Source organism: Heterocephalus glaber, unplaced genomic scaffold (genome assembly GCF_053883595.1).
Source record: "Heterocephalus glaber isolate CG9 unplaced genomic scaffold, H.glaber_assembly_v1.0 deba00001124, whole genome shotgun sequence".
Lineage (NCBI taxonomy): Eukaryota > Metazoa > Chordata > Mammalia > Rodentia > Bathyergidae > Heterocephalus > Heterocephalus glaber.
Genome location: NW_028258197.1, coordinates 861,008 through 885,130, shown reverse-complemented (window position 1 = coordinate 885,130; position 24,123 = coordinate 861,008). Strand labels below are relative to the sequence as shown.

Here is a 24,123-nt window from a genome sequence, read left to right as displayed (position 1 = left end):
TTCTATTTCTCCTTCCCCTTCTTTTCCTGCCTCCCCTCTCCTTTCACCTCTTAGTCCCCTTCTCATTTGCAAAAGAGCTCTTTGTTCCCTATTATTGCCCGCCTCCCCATACCAGGGATCAAACTCAGAACCTTGTGCTTGCCAGGTAGGCACTGCACCGCTGAGCTACATCCCCAATCCTATTGTTTGTTTCTGAGACATAGTCTCACTATGTAGTTAAAGGCTGGCCTCAAACTCAATATGAAGCCCAAACTGGCCTCAAATTCATGATCCTCTTTTCTACTTTAGCCTCCTGAGCATGGAGATTATAGGTGTGTGGCATCATGTCTGGCTACATACTTTATATCTATGATCCTCATAACAATTCCGAGAGTCAATGTTACCATTTTACAAATGAGAAAACTGAGACTAAGTGCTAGAGTTTGCATTTAAACCCATGCCTTTTGTTGATTATCTAAGAATCTTTCTTCTACTTACAATATTTTTTTCCCTGGCTAAGAATTCTTTTCTGGTAAGAAATGTTTTAAGACTGACTAACCTAAGAAACATTTTAGAGGACAGCATTTAGGGAACTAATTGGAGAAATACTACAAAATCTCTCCAGTGACCAGACTCAATGAAAACACCTTGCACTATAAACTAGACTGAAATATCTAAAGCCACAATTCATAAATATCTTTCTTTGGCAGTTAGAGGATTACAAGATATATTATAAGTGCTCACAAGATGGGTTATTAGGGATATACAAATCAATGCTACAATGAGATACCATTTCACAATTCACTAAAATGGCTAAAATAAAAGACAATGACTAACAAGTGCTGGTGAAGGTATGAGGAAATTAGACATTTATTTTATTCCCATATCCCCCTGCCCCCTGGTCTCTGTCTGTTTTTCTTGTCTCATGCTAGGGATTGAACCCAGGGCCTCATGCATGCTAAACATGCACTCTATCACTGATCTATGACCACAGCCCAGTGTGAAGAAGCTGGAAGCCTCACAGACTGCTGCTAGTGGTATTATAAAATGGTGTGCCTACTTTGGAATGCAGGATGCAATTCCTCAAAATGTTAAACAGTTTAACATTTCTATATGACATAGAAAGTCCACTTGAAAAAAAAATGAGATGGGGTCTTATGTTGCCCAAGCTGGGTCAAAACTCCTGGGTTTAAGTGATGATTTTTCTGCCTCAGTCTTGAGTGCTGGCACTACAGGTGTGTACTACCAGGTGTCATGTAATTCTCCTTCTAGGTACATATACTCAAGAGAGACTAAAGACATATTACCCATACATAAATTTACAGCCTAAAATTATAAATGTACTAAATATCACTAAGTTGTGAATGTACTAAATGTGACTTTAAAGCCAAATCATTTTATTTTTTAAAAATGGAAAAAAACTGTATGCTAATAAAACTGTATGTTCATATTATTCACAACAGCCAAAAGTGGAAACAATCAAAATGTCTAACTGTGGGTAAACAAAATGTGCTATACTCACAAAATGGAATATTATTTGGTAATAAAAGGAACAAAGTACTGATATATACTACAACATTATGAACTCTGAACATCATGGCAAATGGAAGAAGCCAGGCACAGATCACATGTTACATGACTGCATTTATACGAAATGTCCAGAAAAGTCAAATGTATAGATATAGAAAGTAGAGTGAAGGATGACTTAAAATGAGCATAAGGTTTATTTTTTAGGCTCAGGAAATGTACTGATAGTGGTAAAGGCAGCACAACTGTAAATATACTAAAAATCATTGACATGTACACCTGAAATTGATGAGCTTTACATGGTTAAAGTTATACTTCAATAAAGCTCTTAAAAACAAAAAAGGATTAAAAAGGCTCCACAGCCAGCCAAATATCCAGAATTGTATACCATTAACCTTCTCACATTTTAAAGTCATTAATGACATGTATGCATTTTTTTCTATGAATAAAGAAAAGACAAGGGAAGCCATATGTGGCAGGGGATGCCTGTAATCCAAGCACTCTGGGGGCTGAGGCAGGAAGATTGCAAGTCTGAGCCCAGACTGAGCAATTTAGTGATTTAGTGAGACTTTGTCTCAAACAAAACAAAACAAACAAAAATTGGTTGAGGATGTATCTTGGTTGGATGTAATGGTTGAGTATGGAGGAAACTGGGTTCAATCCCCAGTATGAGGGGGGGAAAAGACAAGGAAAATTTAAAATGAGAAAGAAGTATAAATTGGACTGTACGCCACTGCTGATTTCATGTTGTAAGTGGAATTGATTATAATCATAAAGTCTATCTTTGCTGAACTTTTAAAAACTTCTGAACTTTTAAAAACATTTTTGTGGTGCTGGAGATTGAACCCAGGGCCTCACACATGCTAGGCAAGTGCTCTAATTTTGTGGGGTGGAAGACTCTGTAAACATCTGTTAAGTTCATTTGTTCAAGAGTTCGATTGAGTTCTAGTATTTCATTACTTATTTTTAGTCTAGTTGATCTATCTATTTGTGACAGTGGGGTGTTGAGGTCCCCCACTACAATTGTATTAGTGCATATATGACTTTTCACGTCCATTAGTATTTGTTTTATATAGTTGGGTGCACTAGTGTTTGGTGCATAGATATTTATGATTGTCATCTCCTCTTGGATTCTTCCCTTTACAAGGATGTAGTGTCCTTCTTCGTCTCTCTTAATCAGTGTTGGTTTGAAATCTACTTGATCTGCCAAGAGGATAGCTACTCCTGCTTTTTTTTGGGTTCCTGTTGCATAGAGTTGTTTTCCACCCTTTAACTTTCAGTCTATGAGTTTCCTTTTGAATTAAATGTGTTTCTTGTATGCAGCATATTGTTGGATTTTGCTTCTTGACACATTCTGCCAGTCTATTTCTTTTGATTAGTGAATTGAGACCATTAACATTGATGGTTATAACTGAAACCTATTGACTTGTCATTGCCATGACTTTTTCTTTTTGTTGGGTGCTCCCCTTTTACATTCAATTTCTTGTCATGCCAGATGGGTTCATTCTGCTTTGCTTCCTGGGGTTGTGATCCTCAATGTCTGTTCCTAGGCTATTGTGTAAAATTCTTTGGAGTGCTGGTTTGGTATTCACGAAGTTCCTAAGGTGCTCTTTGTCATGAAAGTCTCTTATTTCTCCATCCATTTTGAAAGATAGTTTTGCAGGGTACATCAATCTGGGTTGGAGGCTGTTTTCTCTTAGGGCTTGGAATATGTCACTCCAAGCTCTTCTTGCCTTGATGGTTTGTGTTGAGAAGTCTGCTGTGATTCTGATGGGCTTTCCTTTGTATGTGATTTCTTTTCTCTGACTGCTTGGAGAGCTTTGTTCTTCTGTTGTGTTTCTGGAATCTTAACAATTATATGCCTATGTGTAGATTTTTTTTGATCAAGGCTCTTTGGAGTTCTATATGCCTCACTTATCTGTATGTCAAGCTCTTTCCCCCTGCTTGGGAAGTTTTCTGCCATTATTTCTGTGAGGAGATTTTTTTATGTCATCTGCACTCTCTCCTGTTTCTTCATTGAGCCCAATCAGTCTTATGTTATTCTTTTTTGCATCATCTAGCAGCTGCTGGATTGATTTCTCATGTTCCCTTATAATTTTGAAGTAATTTTTCTTTTCCTGGTCACTAATTGCAATCTTATCTTCTATATCTGAAATTCTGTCCTCACATTGGCTCATTCTGCTGTGTAGACTTTCAATGGAGTTTTTCATGCCCTGGAAATCTATTTGCATCTATTTTATGGATTCCATTTGTTTCTTATGTTGGGATTCCATCATGTTCCTCAGCTCCTCTCTAGATTTATTAATCATGTCTTGCACTAGGGGCACAATTTCTCCTGTTATCTGAGAAATTATTTCTGATTTCATTTTTTCCAGATCCCCTTTTGTTGCCAGTTCAGTGGGTCCAGGTGGTTCAGTATCAGAGTGTTTCATCTCATTTCCCTTTGGGGTTGCTGTAGGTGATCTGGAAGTCTGGTTTGGAGACTTATTTACATGTTTTCTCATTTTGACTGGGGAGGGGGTCTGTTAGCGCCTGCACGGATTACCTCCTCTGAGCTGGGTGAGGTGGGACAGGGGCCGGGAGCAGCGGTAGGGATGGTGACCCAAAAGCCCTTTCCTGTGGGCTGGGAGCAGCCGGAGGGATGGTGGCCGGGAAACTCCTTCCTCTGGACCAGGAGCAGTGGGATGGTGGCTCAGAATCCCCTCCCTCTGGGCCGGGAGCAGTGGGAGGGCTGGTGGCCCGGAAGCCCTTTCCTCTGGGCCAGGAGCAGCGAGACAGAAGGTATCCCAAAAGCCCTTTCCTCTGGGCTGGGGGCAGCGGGAGGGATGGTGACCGGGAAGCCCCTTCCTCTGGACCAGGAGCAGTGGGACTCAGTACCTTGGTCTGGTGGTCTGGCGTCCTCTGCGTCTTTGTAGTGTGGAATCAGGTGGCTGCCTGTCTTCAGCGGGGTGATTCGGTGTCTTCCGCGCGACTCAAGACCTCGGTAGGGCGTGTACAGACCTGCCTGTCTGCAGTGGGCTGATTCGGCGTGTGTTCTGCGCGACTGGTGACCTCGGTATGGTGTGGGCAGACCTGCCTGTCTGCAGCGGGGTGATTAGGCGTCTTCTGCGCGACTCAGGACCTCGGTAGGGCGTGCACAGACCTGCCTGTCTGCAGCGGGCTGATTTGGGGTGTTCTGTGCGACTCAGGACCTAGGTAGGGCATGGGCAGACCTGCCTGTCTGCAGCGGGGTGATTAGGCGTCTTCTGCGCGACTCAGGACCTAGGTAGGGCATGGGCAGACCTGCCTGTCTGCAGCGGGGTGATTAGGCGTCTTCCGCGCGACTCAGGACCTCGGTAGGACGTGCACAGACCTGCCTGTCTGCAGCAGGCTGATTCGGCGTGTTCTGTGCGACCAAGTGCTCTATAACTAAGCTATATTCCCCAGCCCTTTGTCTTTGCTTTTCATGATCCTTAGCTGATGGGGACTAAGAATTCTAGGAGCCTGGGAGAAGCTAAAGCCTATCAAAGAGAGCACCCTGAATTTAAGGGATCTTGTAAACTTCATAACCAAGAAAGCCATAGTCTAAGCCTTCATTCATCTGCTTGCAGTCATATCACCATTGTATGAAGGAGTATTTATGGCCCTAATTGTACACAGAGTCAGTCTTATATGATTTAAACATAGGTCTTTATGTTCTTGATAAAGTCATGCTTGGTCAAATCAAGCTTCATGTTATTTCTCTGTTATGTGGTGTTTATTTTATGGTGCACAAAGGCAGGCATCAACTTCATCTTTGCATCTGAGCCTAGGCAGATGGTGATGCTAAGAGATTAATACTTAAGTTATTTTACCATCTATCTGAAAGATAATAATCTTAGAATTTATGGAAGTAGTAGGCATTTTTCAGCACACTTGAAACTGGAATGGGAAACCTTGTCTGTTATTTTAGTTCCACTGCTCTGAGTAAGGTCAGTTTGTAAGGTCATATATATATATATTTTTGGTACTGGGGATTGAACTCGGGACCTTGCTCTTGCAAGGCAGGCGCCGGAACCACTGAGCTAAATTCCCCACCCTGTAAGGTCATATTTTGTACTGTGATTTGTTGAACAAGACAATTTTGGTTCAACTAAAGCACCTGTCACTGTCGGTGTCACTTTTGTCCATCAAATGAATAGGCTTCTCCGGCTGTGTGCTTACATACTGGGAAGAATTTGCTAGGCTCTTGGATTGCCCTTAATGCCATCTTTCTCTCCGAGGACAACTGTTTTATCTTTACAACATCTCTTGGGGGAAGTCTGACCCAGCGAACTGCTTAAGATACTTGTATTTCTCAATCTGGAGGCAGGGAAAGAACTCTGAAAAGACTGTAGGGATGGAACTATCAAGATGCAGTAATAGCAAATTGTGGGCTAGAAAAGTCAGTACAACAAATTTCCTTCTCTGCTTTTATGTGTTAAAACTGTTACCTGAAATATAAATACCTTTAGATTAGGGATTATATGTTTTTAACTTTTATATTCCCACTGCCTAGTACAGTGCTTCCATAAGTACTGAATAAATTAATGAATGTATACATGCACAAAAAAAATTAATTATGTGTCATCCTCTGGGTGCACTAGACCAATATTATAAATGTTGAGAGAGGAAGCCACTTCAGAGTTTTTTAAAATTTTGAAATGGCTTGGAGGAAAACTGAGATTATAATTTGAGAGACACTGGGGAAGTAGCTCCAAGGAAAATTAGCATTCATTCCAGGTAAACAGTTTAAAAAATCATAAGCAATAGGAATATTAAGATCTTCACTAAAACAATTGTAAGAATATTGAAAGACTACCTTACTCTCATTGATTTTTGTTTTTGGACACTGAAAACATGCAACTAAGTGTGACAACATAACTGTCCTCAGGAGATGACAGGTTACATACAAAACATACATATGCATGTGTATATGGTCCTCACTTAGGTGATTATGCACACACATTTCCTGGAAAACCTAGCAATCCACTAAACTGGGAAATAGCCAATGTGACTGTCACTACTATTTAACCTCTCTAAGACAGGGATAGTTCTCTTTCTAAAGACTAAGGGAAAACAGGTTATATACTTTAGGAGATGGACTAACTTTATAGCAAAATAATTTCAGCAAGCAGGGGCTACATTGCAAGAACAGTAGTTTCATTTCACATACACAGTGGTAAGGAAAATTTGCTAGAGACAGAAAGAAAAAAGTCTCCCCATTTCTTTACCTTAAAGATGTGTGCTTTGAGGATATGATGTCCCAGTTCAATAGTCTGCTGTCGGTTTAGTTTTCCCTCTTGGCGGGAAAACCAAAAGGCAAGTAATGTGTGACCACTCCTGCAAAGAAAAATAGACTCATTTTAGAATTGTAATGCCTCAGTTCTGCTTTGAGTGGGGTACTGTTCAGGCCTAGCAATATCTCCAACAAAACTCATTTGACCAATTTTTTGAGGAAGGGTATTTGCTGCTGGGCAAATAATGAGTATTATTCCATTGAAAGCTCAGTTTAGTTGGTAGGCTGTTTTAGTAGAGCACAGAGAAGTTAGATGATAATGAGAAGCATTTATAAAGTGTCCTATTTTCAAGGTCTCAAAATTCTATCCAGTTATTAACAGTAAAATTATTGTAGGCTTCTTGGTATAAGAATTGGTACTTTAAGTGACTCATCCATGGCTGTACAATAATGAGTAGGACTCCTGAATACAAGCCTCTAATCTACTACCTATGCTTTAGGCCATGAATAAGAATCCAAACCTAGTAGGATTAAGGTAAGAAACTTATGCCTGACTAGGAAATAAATGTTCAGTTGGGCAAAAAATTAGCATGGTATTTCAAGGTTCTCCATATTTGTCCTTTGCCTATTTGTCTCCCTTTACCACCTCACTTTGTACTTTCAATATTATATTCAATCAATTATTTGCAAAGTTTCAAACATGGTTTTCCTTCACCTGTAATTTTCTTTCTTGTTTAGTTCATTGGGAAAATTATTTCTCATTCTTCAAGCCCCAGTTCACACTATGTCTTTTGTGAAGTTTTCCTGGGTTCCTAAGGTAGACTCAGGGGTTCTTTTTTAGGTTTCTGTTGTACCTTGTACACATCTTCATGACAGCACATGTGCAGGACATACTGTCCTCATGTCGGTCTTCCTACTAGACTCTATTGAGGATAAAACCCATGTTTTTTTCACAATGTATTCCTAAGTAACAGGAGCATGTGCAGAATGAAATAAATAATAGTATCTCCCTGACCCCCACCAGTACTGGGAATCAAACTCAGGACCCTGTGCTTGTGGGCAGGCGCAGCACCAGTGAGCTATGTCCCCAGGTCAATAATACCATCTTTTACTTATAAAGTATCTTACAGTTTTAAAAATACTTTAATAAGTTTTAGATTCTCACAAAACACTATACTGTAAGCATAGGAGTAAATATTCCTCATACTGGGTGCAATGTGAAAAAAATCCACCAATGTAAAGAACAATATATTAATTTGTTAATAGTATAAACTCTTGAGTTCTTAACCTAATTAAAATAGCAATCATTATTTTTGACATTTTTACTAGGATTTTGGGGAAAAGTAGCTAAGAGGTAAAGCAGAGTGAGCTTTACTAAATGTGATGTTATTTTAGGCATGACTGAACACAACTATGGTTTCCCACAGTAAGTAAATATGATGGTAATCAAATTGACTTTAACATGGGTTCAAATAGGCTATAAAAGCCATTGGTTGGAGGAAGTAGTGAGGATAGAACACTTATTTCCATAGTTCATACAATGAGATCATCTTGTGATTTAGTTCTACAAATTTCCCTGACTGTATTCAGAGGCGTCTTTTTATCTCTGAAACAAAGTCAAGCAGACCTCTGTTCAAATCCAAGTTATGCCACTTTTAAGCTTTATAACCAAGGACAAGTTATTTAATCACTCTATAAGATAGGGACTGTGGTAAGGATGAAGTGAGTCATACTAAGTGAAAGATTTTATACTTCTTTTGTATCCTCCGTAGTAACTGGCTGTGCTACTCTTTTACTGGCTGTGCTATTCTAAAGGAATGATCACTAACGATAAGTGACTTTAAACATATAGGAAGATGACTGGGTACTCAAACAGAACTTTAATCCTTAATGTGTGTAACAGGGTGAAATATGATACTCTATCTTTACCCTAATCTTTCCCATTCAGGTCCTACCCACTACCTTTGTGGCCAAAAGAGAAATCTAGAGAGCAAGGAGAATTACTGGAATATGAATCCCATTCATTGTTGGTTAGTACAGAAAAACTTGGTAGTGTAACTTCAGGCAGAGAGAGTAGGGCTAAGGACTGAGCTAACTGGTCTCTAAGAAATGACACTATGTCTGTTTTTCTAACAGATTTTTATTTAGAACCCTGGGGAGGGAACTAGTCTTTACAATGTTTTGATTTATAGTGCTGACACATGCTAACAGACTCAAATATTTCTAGCATATATGTTTCTTCATCATTCTAATCAGTCACTAATGGCATAATCACATCTATTTCATTAATTGGGTATTTATTTATTTATTTATTTATTTATTTTTTGAGGCAGGGTCTCCCTTTGTAGTTCTGGCTGGCCCTGAACTCACTATGTAGCCCAGGTTGGCCTCGAACTTGCAGCGATACTCCTGCCTCAGCCTCCCAAGTGCTGGGATCACAGGCATGCGCCATCACACCCACCTATTTAATTAACTCTTATGGTGACAAATTCAACAGACAACACTTTATTGTTTCAGAAAAACAATACTGTAGTTGCTTTGATGGTCTGTGTGATGTGATAAAGTGGCATGGCTACAGCCAAGTGGCAGGGAATTGTTCATACTATAAATCCTATTTTATCTATCCTATAATTTGGGCTAAAATAATATATACTGCTATGAAATGTTTTTATATTATAGAGGTAAATGTGGGGAGTCACTTTGAGAGACCTAGTGAGATAAGAATTATGGGGTAGAGATGACCACTTGCCTAAAAAAGATTGTCCTCCTCTTCTATAATCAAAAGTAGTTCTTAGTAGAGACCTTGCATTCTAACTAATGAAATATTAGCAGAAATTATATTCATCACTTTAGATCTGGCCCAGAAAAAGATCTGATCCTCCACTGTGTCTCTCTTCCTCCAGTTGCCAGCTGATGACATCAAACAAGTACCCTTGGAAGCAGTATGTTAAAGATGGCAGATTTGCCATTAGATTGGGACTGTGAAAGACTATAGAAGGGGCTGTATAGAACAGGGAAAAGAGTAGGAAAGAGGACTGAGGAAATACTTATCTTCATGGTGGTGAAAATAGGCAAAAACTAAAACACTTTATCGCCATAAATTAGAAATTTGTAAACAAACTGAACTTACTGTACCCTACTTTAGGACTGTTAAAGCAGACTCTGTGAGAACAGAAGAAAAGCAGTCTCTGCTTTGTGATAGCAGTCAGTTTCTTTGTCCTAGCAACCCAGGGCAAAAAGCTCTCTAGCCTTAACAACTGTCACTTATCACCAGTGAACAAGAAATCATTTAAAAAATTAATAAAACAGCTTATTGAAAGGATTCAAACTATGGCATCAGTTTCCCTACCATAGCCCACCATGAAGTAAAGGTGAAAGAGGGAGGTTCTTTAAATGAGTGTTTTTCTTGTGCTTCCAGGGGGTCTTTGCATTTGCAAAAAGTAACTCAAAAGGTGATCAGATAAAGTGATATTTTCAGAATAGTTACTCTGAAAAATTAAGATAATACTATCAGATAATCATTATTTAGGACAAGGAAGAATTAGTGCTTTTGCCAGGGACCTCTTTGCTTCTGTCTCACTTTCTGCCAGTTTTAAGAGAAAGGTGTTCCCTGGCCAGGCTCTTAGTATATTCTTGTAGCTCCTGAGACTTAGTAGAAATATTGGTGTGGGAACTGAAAAGAACTTCCTGGAAGTTTAAAAAGATTTGTTTGGTTAGCTAACCAATTTACATCTCTGGGAAAGAAGGTACTTTGAGCTGCCCTCCTGATAGCCAAATTTAGACAGTTTCATCTTTTGCTTTAGAAAAAAAACCACTAGTACATAAAAACTAAAAATTGTATATATTAATGGGATAATGTAATGCTTTGATACATGGATAGAATGTGTAACATTTAAATCAGGTTAAACATATCTATCTCCTCAAAGATTTATCATTTCTTTATGGTAAAAGCTTTCTTCTAGTGTTTTAAAATGTAATTATTATCTACAACAGCATACCAGCACTACTTTCTCCTCCTGTAACTTAGTGCTCATTAACTTTTCCATCCCTCCCACCTCCCTCTGCTCTCCAGCCTCTGGCAACTACCATTTTACTCTAAATTTCTATGAGATCAATTTTTTTTTTTTTTTGGTACCGGGGATTGAACTCGGGTCCTTGTGCTTGCGAAGGAGGCAGGGAAACCACTGAGCTAAATCCCCGGCGATCCATTTTTTTTTAGTTCCACAAAAGAGTGAAATCATATGGTTACTACCTGTCTTTCAATGCCTGGGTTATTTTCACTTAACATAATGATCTCCAGTTCTATCCATATTGTGGCAAAGGACAAGATTTCATTTTTTCCACTGTCAGGCATGGTGATACACACCTGTAATCCCAGCATTTGGGAGGCTGAGGCAGGAGGATTGCTGGGTGTTCAAGGCCAACCTAGGCAACATAGTGAGTTCAAGGCCAGCCTGAACTACCTACTGAGACTGTCTCAACCTCCACTCCAAAAAGATTTCATTCTTTTTATGGCTGAATAGTATTCTAGTGTGCATATGTATATTTTCTTTATCCATTAATCAGCTGATGGACACTGATGCTGCTTCCATTTCTTGACTATTGTGAATACTGTTGCAATGAACACGGGAGTCCAGATGTCTTTTTTGACATATTGATTTAATTTTCTTTTTCTTTTTTTTTGGGGGGGGAGGGGTACCAGGGATCGAACTCAGGTCCTTGTGCTTGCGAGGCAGGCGGCAGAACCACTGAGCTAAATCCCCAGCCCCTGATTTAATTTTCTTTGGATATGCAGCCAGTAGTGAGATTGCTGAGTCACAAGGGAGTCATATTTTCAGTTTTTTTAAAAACCTCCATACTGTTTTCTGTAATGGCTGTTCTAATTTACACTCCCATCAACAGTGTGTTAAGAGTTTCCTTTTCTCCTCATCTTCATCATCATTTGTTATTTTTAGGCTTTTTCATAACAGCTATTTTAACTGTCATGAGGCAATATCTCATTTTGGTTTTGAATTGCATTTCTCTTGTGATTAATGATGTTGAGCCCTATTATACCTGTTGGCTGTTTGTGTCTTTTTTTGAGAAATGTCTATGTAGGTCTATTGCCTATTTTAAAAACTGTAGGGGCTGGGGGTTTAGCTCAGTGGTTTTGCCGCCTGCTGTGCAAGCACAAGGACCCAAGTTCGATCCCCAGTACCAAAAAAAAACAAAAACAAAAACCTGTAGGGGACGTAAAAAAGAATTAAGATGAGGTATGTAAATGCACCAACTTCTCTTGATGAATATAATCATTATGTTTTGTAAACTAATAAAAACAAAATAAAAATTGGGCTGTTTTTCTGCTACTGAGTTTTTAAGAGTTCCTTCTGGATTCTGGGTATCAATCCCTTGTTAGATGCACAGTTTACAAATACTGTATTTTCTCCCCAATTGGTAGATTGTATTTTCATAGCTGATTGTTTCCTTTGGTGTGCAGAAGCTTTTAGTGTGATGTAATCCCATTTATTATTATTATTTTCTTTTGCATTTGTTTCCTGTGCTTCTGGGATCTTCTCCAAAAAGTCTTTGCCCATTCCAAAGTCCTGAAGCATTTTTCTTATGTTTTCTTCTACTAGTTTCAGTTGTACTCTTTACATTTTAGCTTCTTACTCTTGCCAATTCCCTAATGTCTACAGACATGGTTAAGACTTTCAGTGCTAAAATTTTGAAAAGTATAGTTTATGTGAGTGGTCTTTAATTTTTTATTTCACATTAATTTCTGATTTATGGAAATCTGGCTTGTTACCAACCATGCTATTCAAAGTATTCTGGCAAAAGCCACAAGTGATCTCTTAACCTTTAATTTCTTGCAATTTAATATATTGGTAGGCATCTTCCCCTAGAAACTATCTTCTCCATTGACTTCTATGATTTGTTTCTCCTTCTAACTCATCTAACATTTTTATATAACTATTCTATTTTCTTTAAATTTTCTGCTTTCTATTCTTAACTTAGAAGGCAGCTATGCTCACCACCATACCACCAATGCACACTCTATTCTTTTTTTTTTTGGTACCTGGGATCGAACTCGAGTCCTTGCGCTTGCGCAGCAGGCAGCGAAACCACTGAGCTAAATCCCTGGCTCACACACTCTATTCTTAACTTGAGTGCTCTTATTTATGCCCAATAACTTCTATTGTCAGTTATTTGGTGATAACTCTCAAATCCATGACCTCATGTTGTGAGCTCTACATTTGGTCTATTTTCCAGAGTAACATTCCTAAATATATTCTGTGCATCTTTCCCTGGAGGCACTTCATTGTGAATGTGTCCAAAAATAGGACTCAAATTTCCCCATTAGCCTATTCTTCCTCCTACATTTTCATGCTAGAACCCATCCTCTATTCAGAAAGTTCTATGTTGGTTAGTAGCACCACTATCCTCCATCATTCAAGCCAAACGCGGAAGCTATTGATCATATTATCCTTACGTTCCATACAAAAAAAGATAAAAGATAAAGATACTCAAGGCCTTTGAGTATCTCCAAAATGTCTCTCTCACATATACCTGGTTCTCTTTTCTTATGTTATAGCTCTCAGCATTTTTTTTACCTAAACTACTGTTATAAGCCTTATAACTAGTGTCCCAATCTGCAGTGTCTTCTCTTCTTCAATCTATCTTCCATACACTGCTTGTCAGAGTTACCTTTCATATCATCAAAGTTAACTGATCATTGTTTCCTCCTCCTCCTCAAAGTTACAAAGGCCCTCTGTTAGCTGCTAAGTCTTTTTTTTTTTTTTGTACCGGGGACTGAACTCAGGACTTCCCGCTTGCAAGGCAGGCGGCGGAACCACTGAGCTGAATCCCCGGCCCATGCCAAGTCTTTAACATGGCATTCAAGGCTTTTTTTCTGTCATTCCTTCTTTCTTTTTTCCCATTATAGGTGACCATAATTCCCCAAAGGCACTTCAAACCTTCTTACACTTCCCTTGTTTCTGTCTCGGTATTACCTTTTCTTCCCTGTCTACAGTGTTCTCCCAGCCCTTTGCTGCCTACGGAAATCCAGCCTATCCTTTAAGGCTGAACACAAGTACAATCTCTTCTGCAGAACACTTACTCTTTGTCTAGATTCCTATAATACCTTTTTAGAGCTTTCAAGGATACAAATAGCCCACTGCAGCACGTGTGCCATGGGTTCACCATCCCTGCCTTATACTGTGGTATATTGTTGGTTGCTATGTGCCTAACTTCCTTTTAAAGGAAGTAACGGCTGTAGTGTCAGGGGATGTATTATTTATTTTTCTAGTGATTAGCACAGTTCTTAGTGTAGAAGAGGAGCTCAATAAATTTTTAATTAGTGAATAAAGCTAAGGAGACGGGCACTAGAAAGAACACAAGGATTTCTAGATCCACTTCCCAGTATGCTATTCAATTTGGCCTGGACTTTGTAGGTATTTCTCTTGCTCCTGTGTAAGACTGTGAAACAAGTTTAAATATGACTCAAATACTGAGAATAGAGATATTCCTGATATTTTTTAACTCCTCTTAAAATTTGTCTATAGTCAAAACTTTGTTTTTGCTGTACTACAGTCTATTAATTGCTTTCCATTCTCAGAAAATGATATTCACATGTCTGCAAAAATTCTTGCTTCTAACCAGGCATGGTGGCATATTCCCATAATCTTAGTATGCTGGGAGGCTGAGGCAGGAGGATCTCAAGTTTGAGACCAGCCTCGGCAGGCAATTTATTAATCTAGCAAGACTCTGTCTCAAAATAAAAATAAAAAAGGGGCTGGAGATTGTAGCTTAGTATGAAGACCCTTCAATCTGCAGTAAAAAAAAATAATTTTTGCTTCTGACTATATTTTATCAGTCAGTAACTGCTTTTGCATTTTCTTTTCATGCTTTTTACAAAAGTTGAGTTTTAAGTATATTTTTAGTCACTGTGTATTACTATTTTATATTCAATGTGGACATGGAAGAGCAAGATGAAAGTAAACTGTAAGTAGTGATTGTAAGTAAAATATTCCCAAGACGTATCTCTAGAAATGTGTAGAACAGTATTATTTCTTTGTAGACTTAGAATTTGGGTAGGAATTTGTTGCACTCACTCACTTTGCCTCACACCTCCTACTGCCTTTCTGCTCTGTTGATACATCACTGGCCCTAGAACAATGGGCATCTTTTGTCTACCACAACAATGAAGTTGTAGACCTCATGAGGAAGACAGCTATGACTATTGAACTGGCACAATGTGAAACATCAACAGTGAACATAGGAAGATTTACCATTTTTCTCTTCCTTCTCAGCTCTTGTTTACACCTGTAGCACAGCATTTTGCTTTCAACTCTAGCTAGTTATAAATGTGTCTATTAAAACCACTAACCTGTAAGTCCTAGTAGACAAATATATCTTATTTACATCTGTATTCCTTACAGTGCTGAACATAGAAGCTTGAATACATTAACCAATGTTCACTGAATTTTTGCTAATATGCATGTCTTCACCACTCCTGAGTTGTGGTAGGATGAAAAAAAAAAGACACCATGTGTGGATCTTTGAGAAGAGTTTTTCAAATATTTTAAGTTGCAAGCTTAAAATCAGTACAACTTATCATTGTTCATTTATTAATTCATTATTAAAAATATTAATTGTGTACTTACTGTGTGTCAGGCACTCTACTAATCATTAGGAAAACAAAGGCAAGACAGAAAAGGTTGTTGTCCTTAGTGAACTCACTTCATGTCTTAAAAGGGAAAGTGGACGGTAACCAGTGTCACATATAATAAATTAGTAATTGTGATACATATTAGAGAGGAAGTAAAAGGTTGCTATGATGCAGATAAAAACCAGGAAGAATTTACTTAGATAAGGTGACAAGAAGTCTCTTTGGAGGTGGGATTTTAACTGAGATCTGAAGGAGGACTGAGAGATGGTGCTAATAAGCCGGGGATAGTGATTCCAGATGGAGAAAACTGTTAAGTGTAAATTCCCAGAAGTGAGGAGAAAGTTCTAGGAGGTGGCAGAAGCTATCTCTATAAATACAGGGTTTGAAGAATCTGGCTTTGGCTTTAATCTGATTTAAGAAGCCACTGGGCCGGGGATTTGCCTTGCAAGTGCAAGGTTCTGAGTTTGATTCCCAGTACAAAAAAAAGAGAAAGCGAGGGCTAAGGGAAAGGATAGAAGGGAATGGGATTAATATGAGAAAATGGAAAAATAGGAACAAAATCTTTGTAAATAGGGAGGACTGGAGGGGTTGAAGGGAGGGCTGGGCAAAGGTGAAAAACAAGAACCAAGAGAGACTATGTAAAGGTGCAAATTTCCAATGATGAATGTCATTATACTGTATACCTAAAATGTACCAATTATTAGAATGAATAATTGATAATGTAAAATAGGAAGAAAAGGTCCAAAGGGGTAGGGGTAGTGGGAGGCACAGGGGAAAGGAAAGAAGGGAAAGGAAAAAATGATGAGAAATGGAAAAAATGGAAATAAAGTCTTTGTAAATAGGGAAGGGTGGAGGGCGTGAAAGGAGGGCTAGGAATGGGGAAAAAATAAGAACCAAGATGCATTATATAAAGGTACAATTTCCAGTGAGAAATGTAATTGTGTTGTATACCTACAATGTACCAATAAAAGAATTTAATACAAAAAAAAAAAGAAAGAAAAAAAAGAAGTCAGTGAAGAATTGTGCTTTTAAAAAATCACTCTGGTTGCTGGTGGACAATGGTTTGGAGGAGGGCAAGAGGTGAGGCCAAGTACGAAGGTAAATTAATCCATGTGAGAGCCCCTGGTGTAGTCAGTAGAGATGAAAATGAATACTTACAAGTAAAATCTGAGTGGTAGAACCAACTAGATATACTGAAGGCTGTAGTAAAATGAATGTCTCAGAGCTGTGGGTTTTCATGGTTAAGAGGGTAGAGCTGTCTGAATTTGAAAATCTCTAGAGGTTGAATGAATTGTTCTACTCACAAAAACAAAACAAAACAAAAAACCCCCAATGCACTGTCAAGTCCCACTAAGCTGGCAATAACTCCGGATTGCTGTGCCATTAATCTTGGTTTGACAACCAAGGAAAACCTGTGGAATTCTTATCTTCTGATTAAGCCAGTATTGCTTCAAAGACTCATTAATGGGACAAATTAGCTTCTACTTCCTATGCTACTTTCAGTATCAAAAACTTCCCTTAATTACTTGCCTACTTCAATCCCATTCTAGATATCTAGATGAAATTATTTTAAACTAGTATTTGCTATATTAAACATAACCATCCTAAGAAATTATGTATGTATAATCAACCATGTAAAGCAGTATTACTTTCTTATAGCAAAATCAAGTAATATAGAACACAAGTCCCTTTTGCGTTTTGTTATCTGGCTCTTATATAATGTTCCATGAATGAATAAACACTAAGCATTTATGTTTGTGAAACCATAAAATGATGATCTCTCCATCATATATAACATAAACAGGATAATTTCTCTGTATATATATTGACCTAGCAAATTTCTCATGAGCTTATGACAGTAAGAATAAGTAGCTTTCGGTTTTAGCTGGGTTTAGTGAAGAATTCAGACTACCAACTTTTTCCAAACTTCATTTTGGATTTGGAAAAGGAAAAAAAAATGTTGTGGCCTATCATCTGATGGTTAAACAGTTTAAAATATGGTAACAGTTGTCTAACAGTTGTAGATCCCATGCTGAGAGAAAACTTCATAAAGTTGCATTGGTAAACTAATTAGATTTCATGAGATGTCTTGTAGCATATCAAAAACCTATGGCCTTGTGTCACAAGAGTAATATTTCAAATTTGAGTTTCAAATTTATTTTTAATGGCAACAGGGGATTAGAAACTGACTTAAATAATAGGAAAATATTCATTGTTAAGATAAATCTCCAGTAATATTACAAATCAATGAAATATTTCCCTGGAAAGTACACATCCAAACCATGACATAAGAAGACTGATTTCTGAGCTGGGCGAGGTGGTGCATGCCTGTAATCCCAGCACTCAGGAGGCAGAGGCAGGAGAATCGGAAGAGGATCACTGCAAGCTCAAGGCTAGCATGGGGTACATAGTTCAAGGCCAGTCTGAATTAGTAAAACCCTGTTTTAAAAAAAAAAGACTGATTTCTTCTCAGTGATAGACAAAGACTCAGAAGTGAAGCAGATCTAGACAGTGAAAGGAGAGTAAAGAGCTAACATTTCCAGGGAGGTAAGGTCATCTACTAATTAATATCCAAATGTCAGTAAAAGATGGTTGGTACACCTCCCTTTCCTTTGCTTAACTCTTTCAAAACTCCTAAGAGTTCATTTAGTTCCAAGAGTATCTTTTCTCTTCCTATGTGCAACTGGTTTGCTGAATTCTCTCCTAATGCTTTTAAAAAGCAGAACTTAAGGGTTTGTTGTGGGAGCCTGCAGTGGATATCAGAAGCAGTGACTGTGAATTTGTGCTTCAGTGAGGGTAAAGTTAAATGTTATTTTGCTTGGAGGGTCATGCTTAGACTAAAAGAACAAACAAAATCACCACAAACTATAATTCATCATTTTGTTATTTTACATATTCTACAAGAAGCCAGGTTGTACAGGCCGCTGGCATAGTTAGTTACTTTTCATTTGGGAGAAGATGTCCTCTTTTCTATCTAATGTTGCTTCTCTGATATTTTGATTTGTGGCACAGATATGAGAGCACCAGGTCTTCACTGTATAATTCACTAAGTTTTTTTTTTTTGGGTACTGGGGATCGAACTTGGGTCCTTACGCTTGCGAGGCAGGTGGCAGAACCACTGAGCTAAATGCCCGGCCCAATAATTCACTAAGTAAATGTATAATTCATGACCAAAATTATACATGACCAAATAAATTAAGAAAAATCTTGACTAATTATAAGCAATCAACTCTGGTCATAAAGAAGTAAGTACTCAGCTATCCTCATAGATAAGAACAATTTGGGTAACCTTTGACCCTCCCTATTCATTCATCATAATATCTACTATTTTTTATTTGAGGGAATCAGATTAAACTAAATTAGGCTTCTATGTCATCATTTCATAGGTTATATCAGCTCAGTGTTTATTATATAAAGTTTACAAGCTTTTGTTGTTTTGTTCAAACATTTAAAAATAAAGTAGTTGTCTTCTAATTATGTGTGTGGTACTGGGGATTGCCCTCAAGGGGCACTGAGCTACATCAGCAGTCCTTATTTTAAAATTCTGAGACAGGGTCATGCTAAATTGCCTAGGCTGGCCTCCTGTCTCAGCCTCCCAAGTAATGGATTACAGGGTATGCTACCAAGTCTGGCTATCTTCTAATTTATTTGTTAAAATCTTATATACAGACATACCCCCTCAAAATGTTAATTAGGAGAGCTGTTTCTGGGCAAGGGAGGCTAGATACCATGACAACTGAGATAATGAAGAAAGAAAATAAGAGAGGGTGGAAATTTATTCAAGGCTAGCCTAGTGCTACGTACAAAGACTAAGCAGTAATTGGACAGACCCAGAAAGTAGGTGGCCCACAATAGTCTACTCTCTCCTTTTTACATTTCTACTATCAAAGGTACTAATGGGTTGAAAAACAAAGGCTGGTTCCCTGCTCTTTCAACCTTAAGATGCACAAGTTGCTACAAATGAATTTTGTTCTTTTTTTTTCGGTACCGGGGATCGAACTCAGGTCCTTGCACTTGTGCAGCAGGTGGCGAAACCACTGAGCTAAAACCCCGGCCCTACAAATGAATTTTGTACTTCTCTACTATTAGCCTAATAGCAGGGATTAGTTCATTAGATTAGTGAATTAATTTGATATCTCTGTGCCTAAGGGAATAAAACAGGACAGACTAAATTCAGAGTATAACAGAGGCACAATAATGATACATAGTGAAAAAGAGAAAGCACAATAAGGTGTTGAGGTCCAAGGATTGTGAATGCTTCAAGATTTTTTTTTGTGTGTGTGTGTGTGGTGGTAATGGGGATTGAACCCAGGACCTTGTACACTTGTACATGCTAGGCAAGTGTACTACCACTGAACTGCATTCCCATTCCCAGTTCTTTTTTGTTTTATTTTTAAGACAAGCTCTTACTAAGTTGCCCAGGCCTTGAACTTATGACCCTCCTGCCTCAGCCTCCTGAGTAGCTGGGTCTATAGGCATGCACTACCATGTCTAGCTAAATGGCATACTTTTATCTAGAATGCAAATCCAAAGTCTTTTGATAGTCTAAAGAAGTTTTGATAACAAAGAAATTTTGCTAACATAAATGATTCCTTTTGGTTTTTTGAGACAGGCTCTCCCTTTGTAGTTCAAGGTGGTCCTGAACTTACTATGTAGCCCAGGCTGGCCTCGAACTTGTGCAATCCTCCTGCAGTGCTGGAATTACAGAAGTGTGCCAACACACCTGGCACATAAATGATACTTTGCTTACAGTTTGGTAGAAACACAAAGCCAGGAAAAGATATTATCTATAACTCATTTCTTTCTGTCACAGTTATATATTTATGCAGTATTAGATCATTTTCTCTGGTATATTAATTCTCTGCCCAGATTCTGGGACAACAGACAAGTCTGATTTTTTCCCCCAGTACTATGAGTTGATCTCAGGGCCTTCACACTAAGCTATATCCCCAGCCCCTTTTTATTTCTATTTTGTCCAGACTAGGCTTGAATTTGTGATCCTCCTGCCTCAGCCTCCCTGAGTGCTGAGATTACAGGTATGAGCTACTACCACATCTGGGTGGCAGTCTGATCAAGTATTTGAAACAAGTATGACAGTGTACGGCTTTAATCTTGGCTCTCTGAGGCACAAGGATTTCAAGTTTGAGCCCAGCCTAAGCAATGTAGTGACTTAGTGAGACCTGTCTCAAAGTAAAAAGGGCTGGGGAGGTAGCTCAGTGTGAAGGTTCTGGATTCAATTCCCACTACTGGGGGGAGGGAGATAGGGAAGAGAGAAAAAAACTCAATCTCAGATGTGGCACTGACCTCTTGCTCTGCTACTTCCTTTTTCCAGTGCCATTCTCAGACGTTTTTCATTTTTTTCTGTACGGGGGATTCAACTCAGGACCTTGCACTTGTGAGGTAGGCGCGGTGCCACTGAGTTAAATCCCAGGCCCTCAGACTTTCTTCTTTCGCTCAGGCAGAAGCTATTTCCTTGGGTAGCCTATTTCTAAGGGAGATTAACTATTTGTTGGCATCAGTAGAACATTCTCTTTTGTGTCTAATTCCCTAATAAAGTCAACAAATTCAGGGTTAAGATTGAGTACTGAAAGCCCAGGAAAATGGACTAAGAGGTAAGGATGTTGTATTGCTTCAGAGAGCTTTCTTCACACACAGATATACACATTAGGCACTGGATTACCTAGTATGACTTTAAAGGAATGAGTTGGTCTTGTCTGGTCTATTGAAATATAGTAGATATGGAGAGAAGTGGGAGAGGAAATGGAGAACAGAAGGGGAAACAATGTGCAGGAAGCATAAGTTGCCACAGAGACAAACCCTGCTTCAAGGGAGTCCTATTAATCAGACTTTACTGAAATGAAAAGTAATTGTGTAGCCAGTTTCTTTGAAAGTCCAGCTTGGGCTTTCCCAGTAGCATTAAATTTGGAGTAAATTTCCATTTCATTGACCCAGGGAGCCTCAACTCTTAGATTAATATTTTAGTAACAAGCCTGTGCCAGCTAATGCTAGGGAAAAAGCTGAATTCCAATGAAATAAAATCTAAGAGAGCTTTTTGGTAACTCCTGGTCTTATTTATAATTTTACTTTGTCACTGAGTGAAATATGATGTCCAGAAACTGTGTTTTGTAATCACTAAGGAACAGAATATTCAACATTTGAAGTTAGAATTATTTGTTTTTCTTGTTCCAGTGTATCAGCCGACTGCTGCAATGCTCCTAGTTAAAAAACAATGCTGAGAAAGCAAGTCTATATGGTCTTGATATGGCTGCATAAAAACTGTATTTTAGCCAGGCATGGTGTGCACGCCTAGCACTTGGGAGGGTGAGGCAGAAGGATTGCCACAAGTTCCAGGCCAGCCTGGAATGCACAGTGAGTTCAAGGCCAGCTTGAACTACATAGCAAGACCCTGTCTCAAAAAACCAAAAACCAAAGAAATAAAAAACAAAACAAAACAAAACAAAAGCCCATATTTTCTCCTTTGGGAGTCCCTGAGGATTTCATCCTTTGTAAGGATATTAATTCAGTGGTAGTCTGCCTTAGACCTCAGCTTTTAATCCTCTCAGGCTGGGAGAGCACATGGGTCAGGAGGATTTGTCTGGAAATTGATCTCAAAGAGTTTATTAGGTAATTCTAGATTAGTCTTTTTCTTAAATATGTAGTTGCTAACTATGTATTAAGCATCAGCAGCAGTATTAGATTTACAGTAGTCTTCTCTACTCCACTTCTGTGGTTTCACTTTTTATGTTTATAGTTGCCCAGTGTCAACTACAGTCTGGAAATACTAAATGGAAAATATCAGGAATAAACACTTCATAAGTTTTAAATTATGTGTGCTCTGAGTAGTGTGATGAAATCTCATGCCATCTCACCTGTCCTGCCTGGGACTTGAATCATTCCGTTGACCAGTGTATCCATGCTGTATATGCTACCTGCCCATTAATCACTTAGTAGCTCTCTTGGTTATTGCAGTATTGTGTTATTGCAGTTTTTGTGTTCAAATAACTGTAATAATGGCTCCCAAACCATTGCTGGCAATTTTGATATGCCAAAGAGAAGCTGTAAAGTGCTTCCTTTATATGAAAAGGTAAAAGTACAATAAGATATTTTGAAAGACCATGTTCATGTTGCTATTATAGCACATTGTTAAAATTGTTTTATTATGAAATATTGTTACAAATTTCAAATTGTACCTAATTTATAAATTAAACTTTATCATAGGTATGTAGAAATAGGAAAAACAATAGTATCTATATGATTTGGTCCTACCTGCAGTTTTAGTATCCATGGGGGGGGGCGCTGAAAACTTGTAAGAGGGGAGTAATTTACAACAAAATCCTTTTGAGAATGCCATATAATTTATGTAACAGACTCAGGTTCAGTTTTCTGTTTTGTCTGTTTCTAAAATCTTGTGCCTAAAATATTAATAGCTGAAGAATGCTGAGCTTATCTTAGTCACAGGATTCAGCTGAGGTACATGTGAAGGGTCTCTATTACTACAAAGACAAGAGAGGGAAAAGAACATACCCTGAATTATTTCTTTGTACTCTATATACCAACACTGCCTTGATTACTGTAGCTTTAGAGGAAGTCTTAAAATTAGGTACTAAATGTCTTTCAACACTTTTTTTTTCTTTTTCTTTTTACTTTTCTAGGTCCTTTGTACTCCTAATAACTTTGAAATTTCAATATCCAATTCTTCATTTACAGCACGTATACACAGAACTGAATTTTTATATATACCTTGTATTTTCTAATCCTGCTAAATTCAAATACAAGTTCTAGGGGCTCCTAGAGATTTCTTAGTATTTTCTCTGTAGATGGTCATTTCATCTACATATAAAGATTTTACTTCTACCTTGCCAATCCTATCCTAATTGTGTCATTTTATTGCCAGACTATTTTGGTTTGGGCCTAGGTTTCAAAGTTTAATGGACAGACGAAGAGTAGGCATATCTGCCCTGTTCCCCACCTTAGGGAGAAAGCATTGTATCTTCGCCATTCATATAAGCCATTTTTGCTGGAAGTGTGGAGTACATGTCTTTGATCTGTTGAGAAGGTTCTGTTCTACTTCTAGTCTCCTGATAGCTTTTACCATGAACAGCTGTAGAATTTAGTCCAATACTTTTTCTGGAACTACTAACAGGATCATACCACTTTTTTCCTTTCCTCTGTTAAAACGATGACTTCTGGGGGTGGATCTTCCAATGCTGAACCAACACCACCATCCCTATAACAAAACCACTTTCTACATATTGCCAGATCTGACTTCTAATAGTTTGTTTTGTTAAACAAATTTCTATCTATGTTCATACTTTTTTCTTTTATTATCTTTATCCAGTTTTAGTATTAGCACAATGTTGATTTCCTAAAATGAGGGGAGAAGTGTTACTTTTTTCTGCTTTAAATGTTTGATATAATTTATCAGTTGAAATGTATATGAGCCTGCTGTTGTCATATAGGTAGGTTTTCAAGCTAGGAATATACTTTCTTTAATAGGTGCTATTCAAATTTTATATTCCCTCCAGAATTAGTTTCATTAATTTGTCTTCCAAGGTACTTCTTAGAAATGGTCAAATTTATTTCAAAAAAGATTTTTGTGATATGCTTTCTATATCCTTTTAAATTCTATAAAATCTGTGGTAATGTCTCCTAGATCTTGATACTGTAATTTTAAAAATGTATAATTGATATTGTGAAATAGGAAGAAAAGGTCTAAAGGAGCAGGGGAAGTGGG

The 24,123-nt window shown here is 38.1% G+C and overlaps 1 protein-coding gene across 10 annotated transcripts in view; it reads right to left on the bottom strand.

The window, feature by feature from the left end:
- The window catches only part of Tanc2 (tetratricopeptide repeat, ankyrin repeat and coiled-coil containing 2), a 469,601-nt gene that overhangs the window by 48,314 nt on the left and 397,164 nt on the right, over positions 1-24,123 (bottom strand). For all 10 annotated transcript variants that reach the window (XM_013067044.3, XM_013067047.3, XM_013067048.3 and 7 more), the window contains one exon: positions 6,738-6,846. In XM_013067044.3, the coding sequence (XP_012922498.1) occupies positions 6,738-6,846 (109 nt within the window). The remainder of the gene's footprint in view (positions 1-6,737; positions 6,847-24,123) is intronic.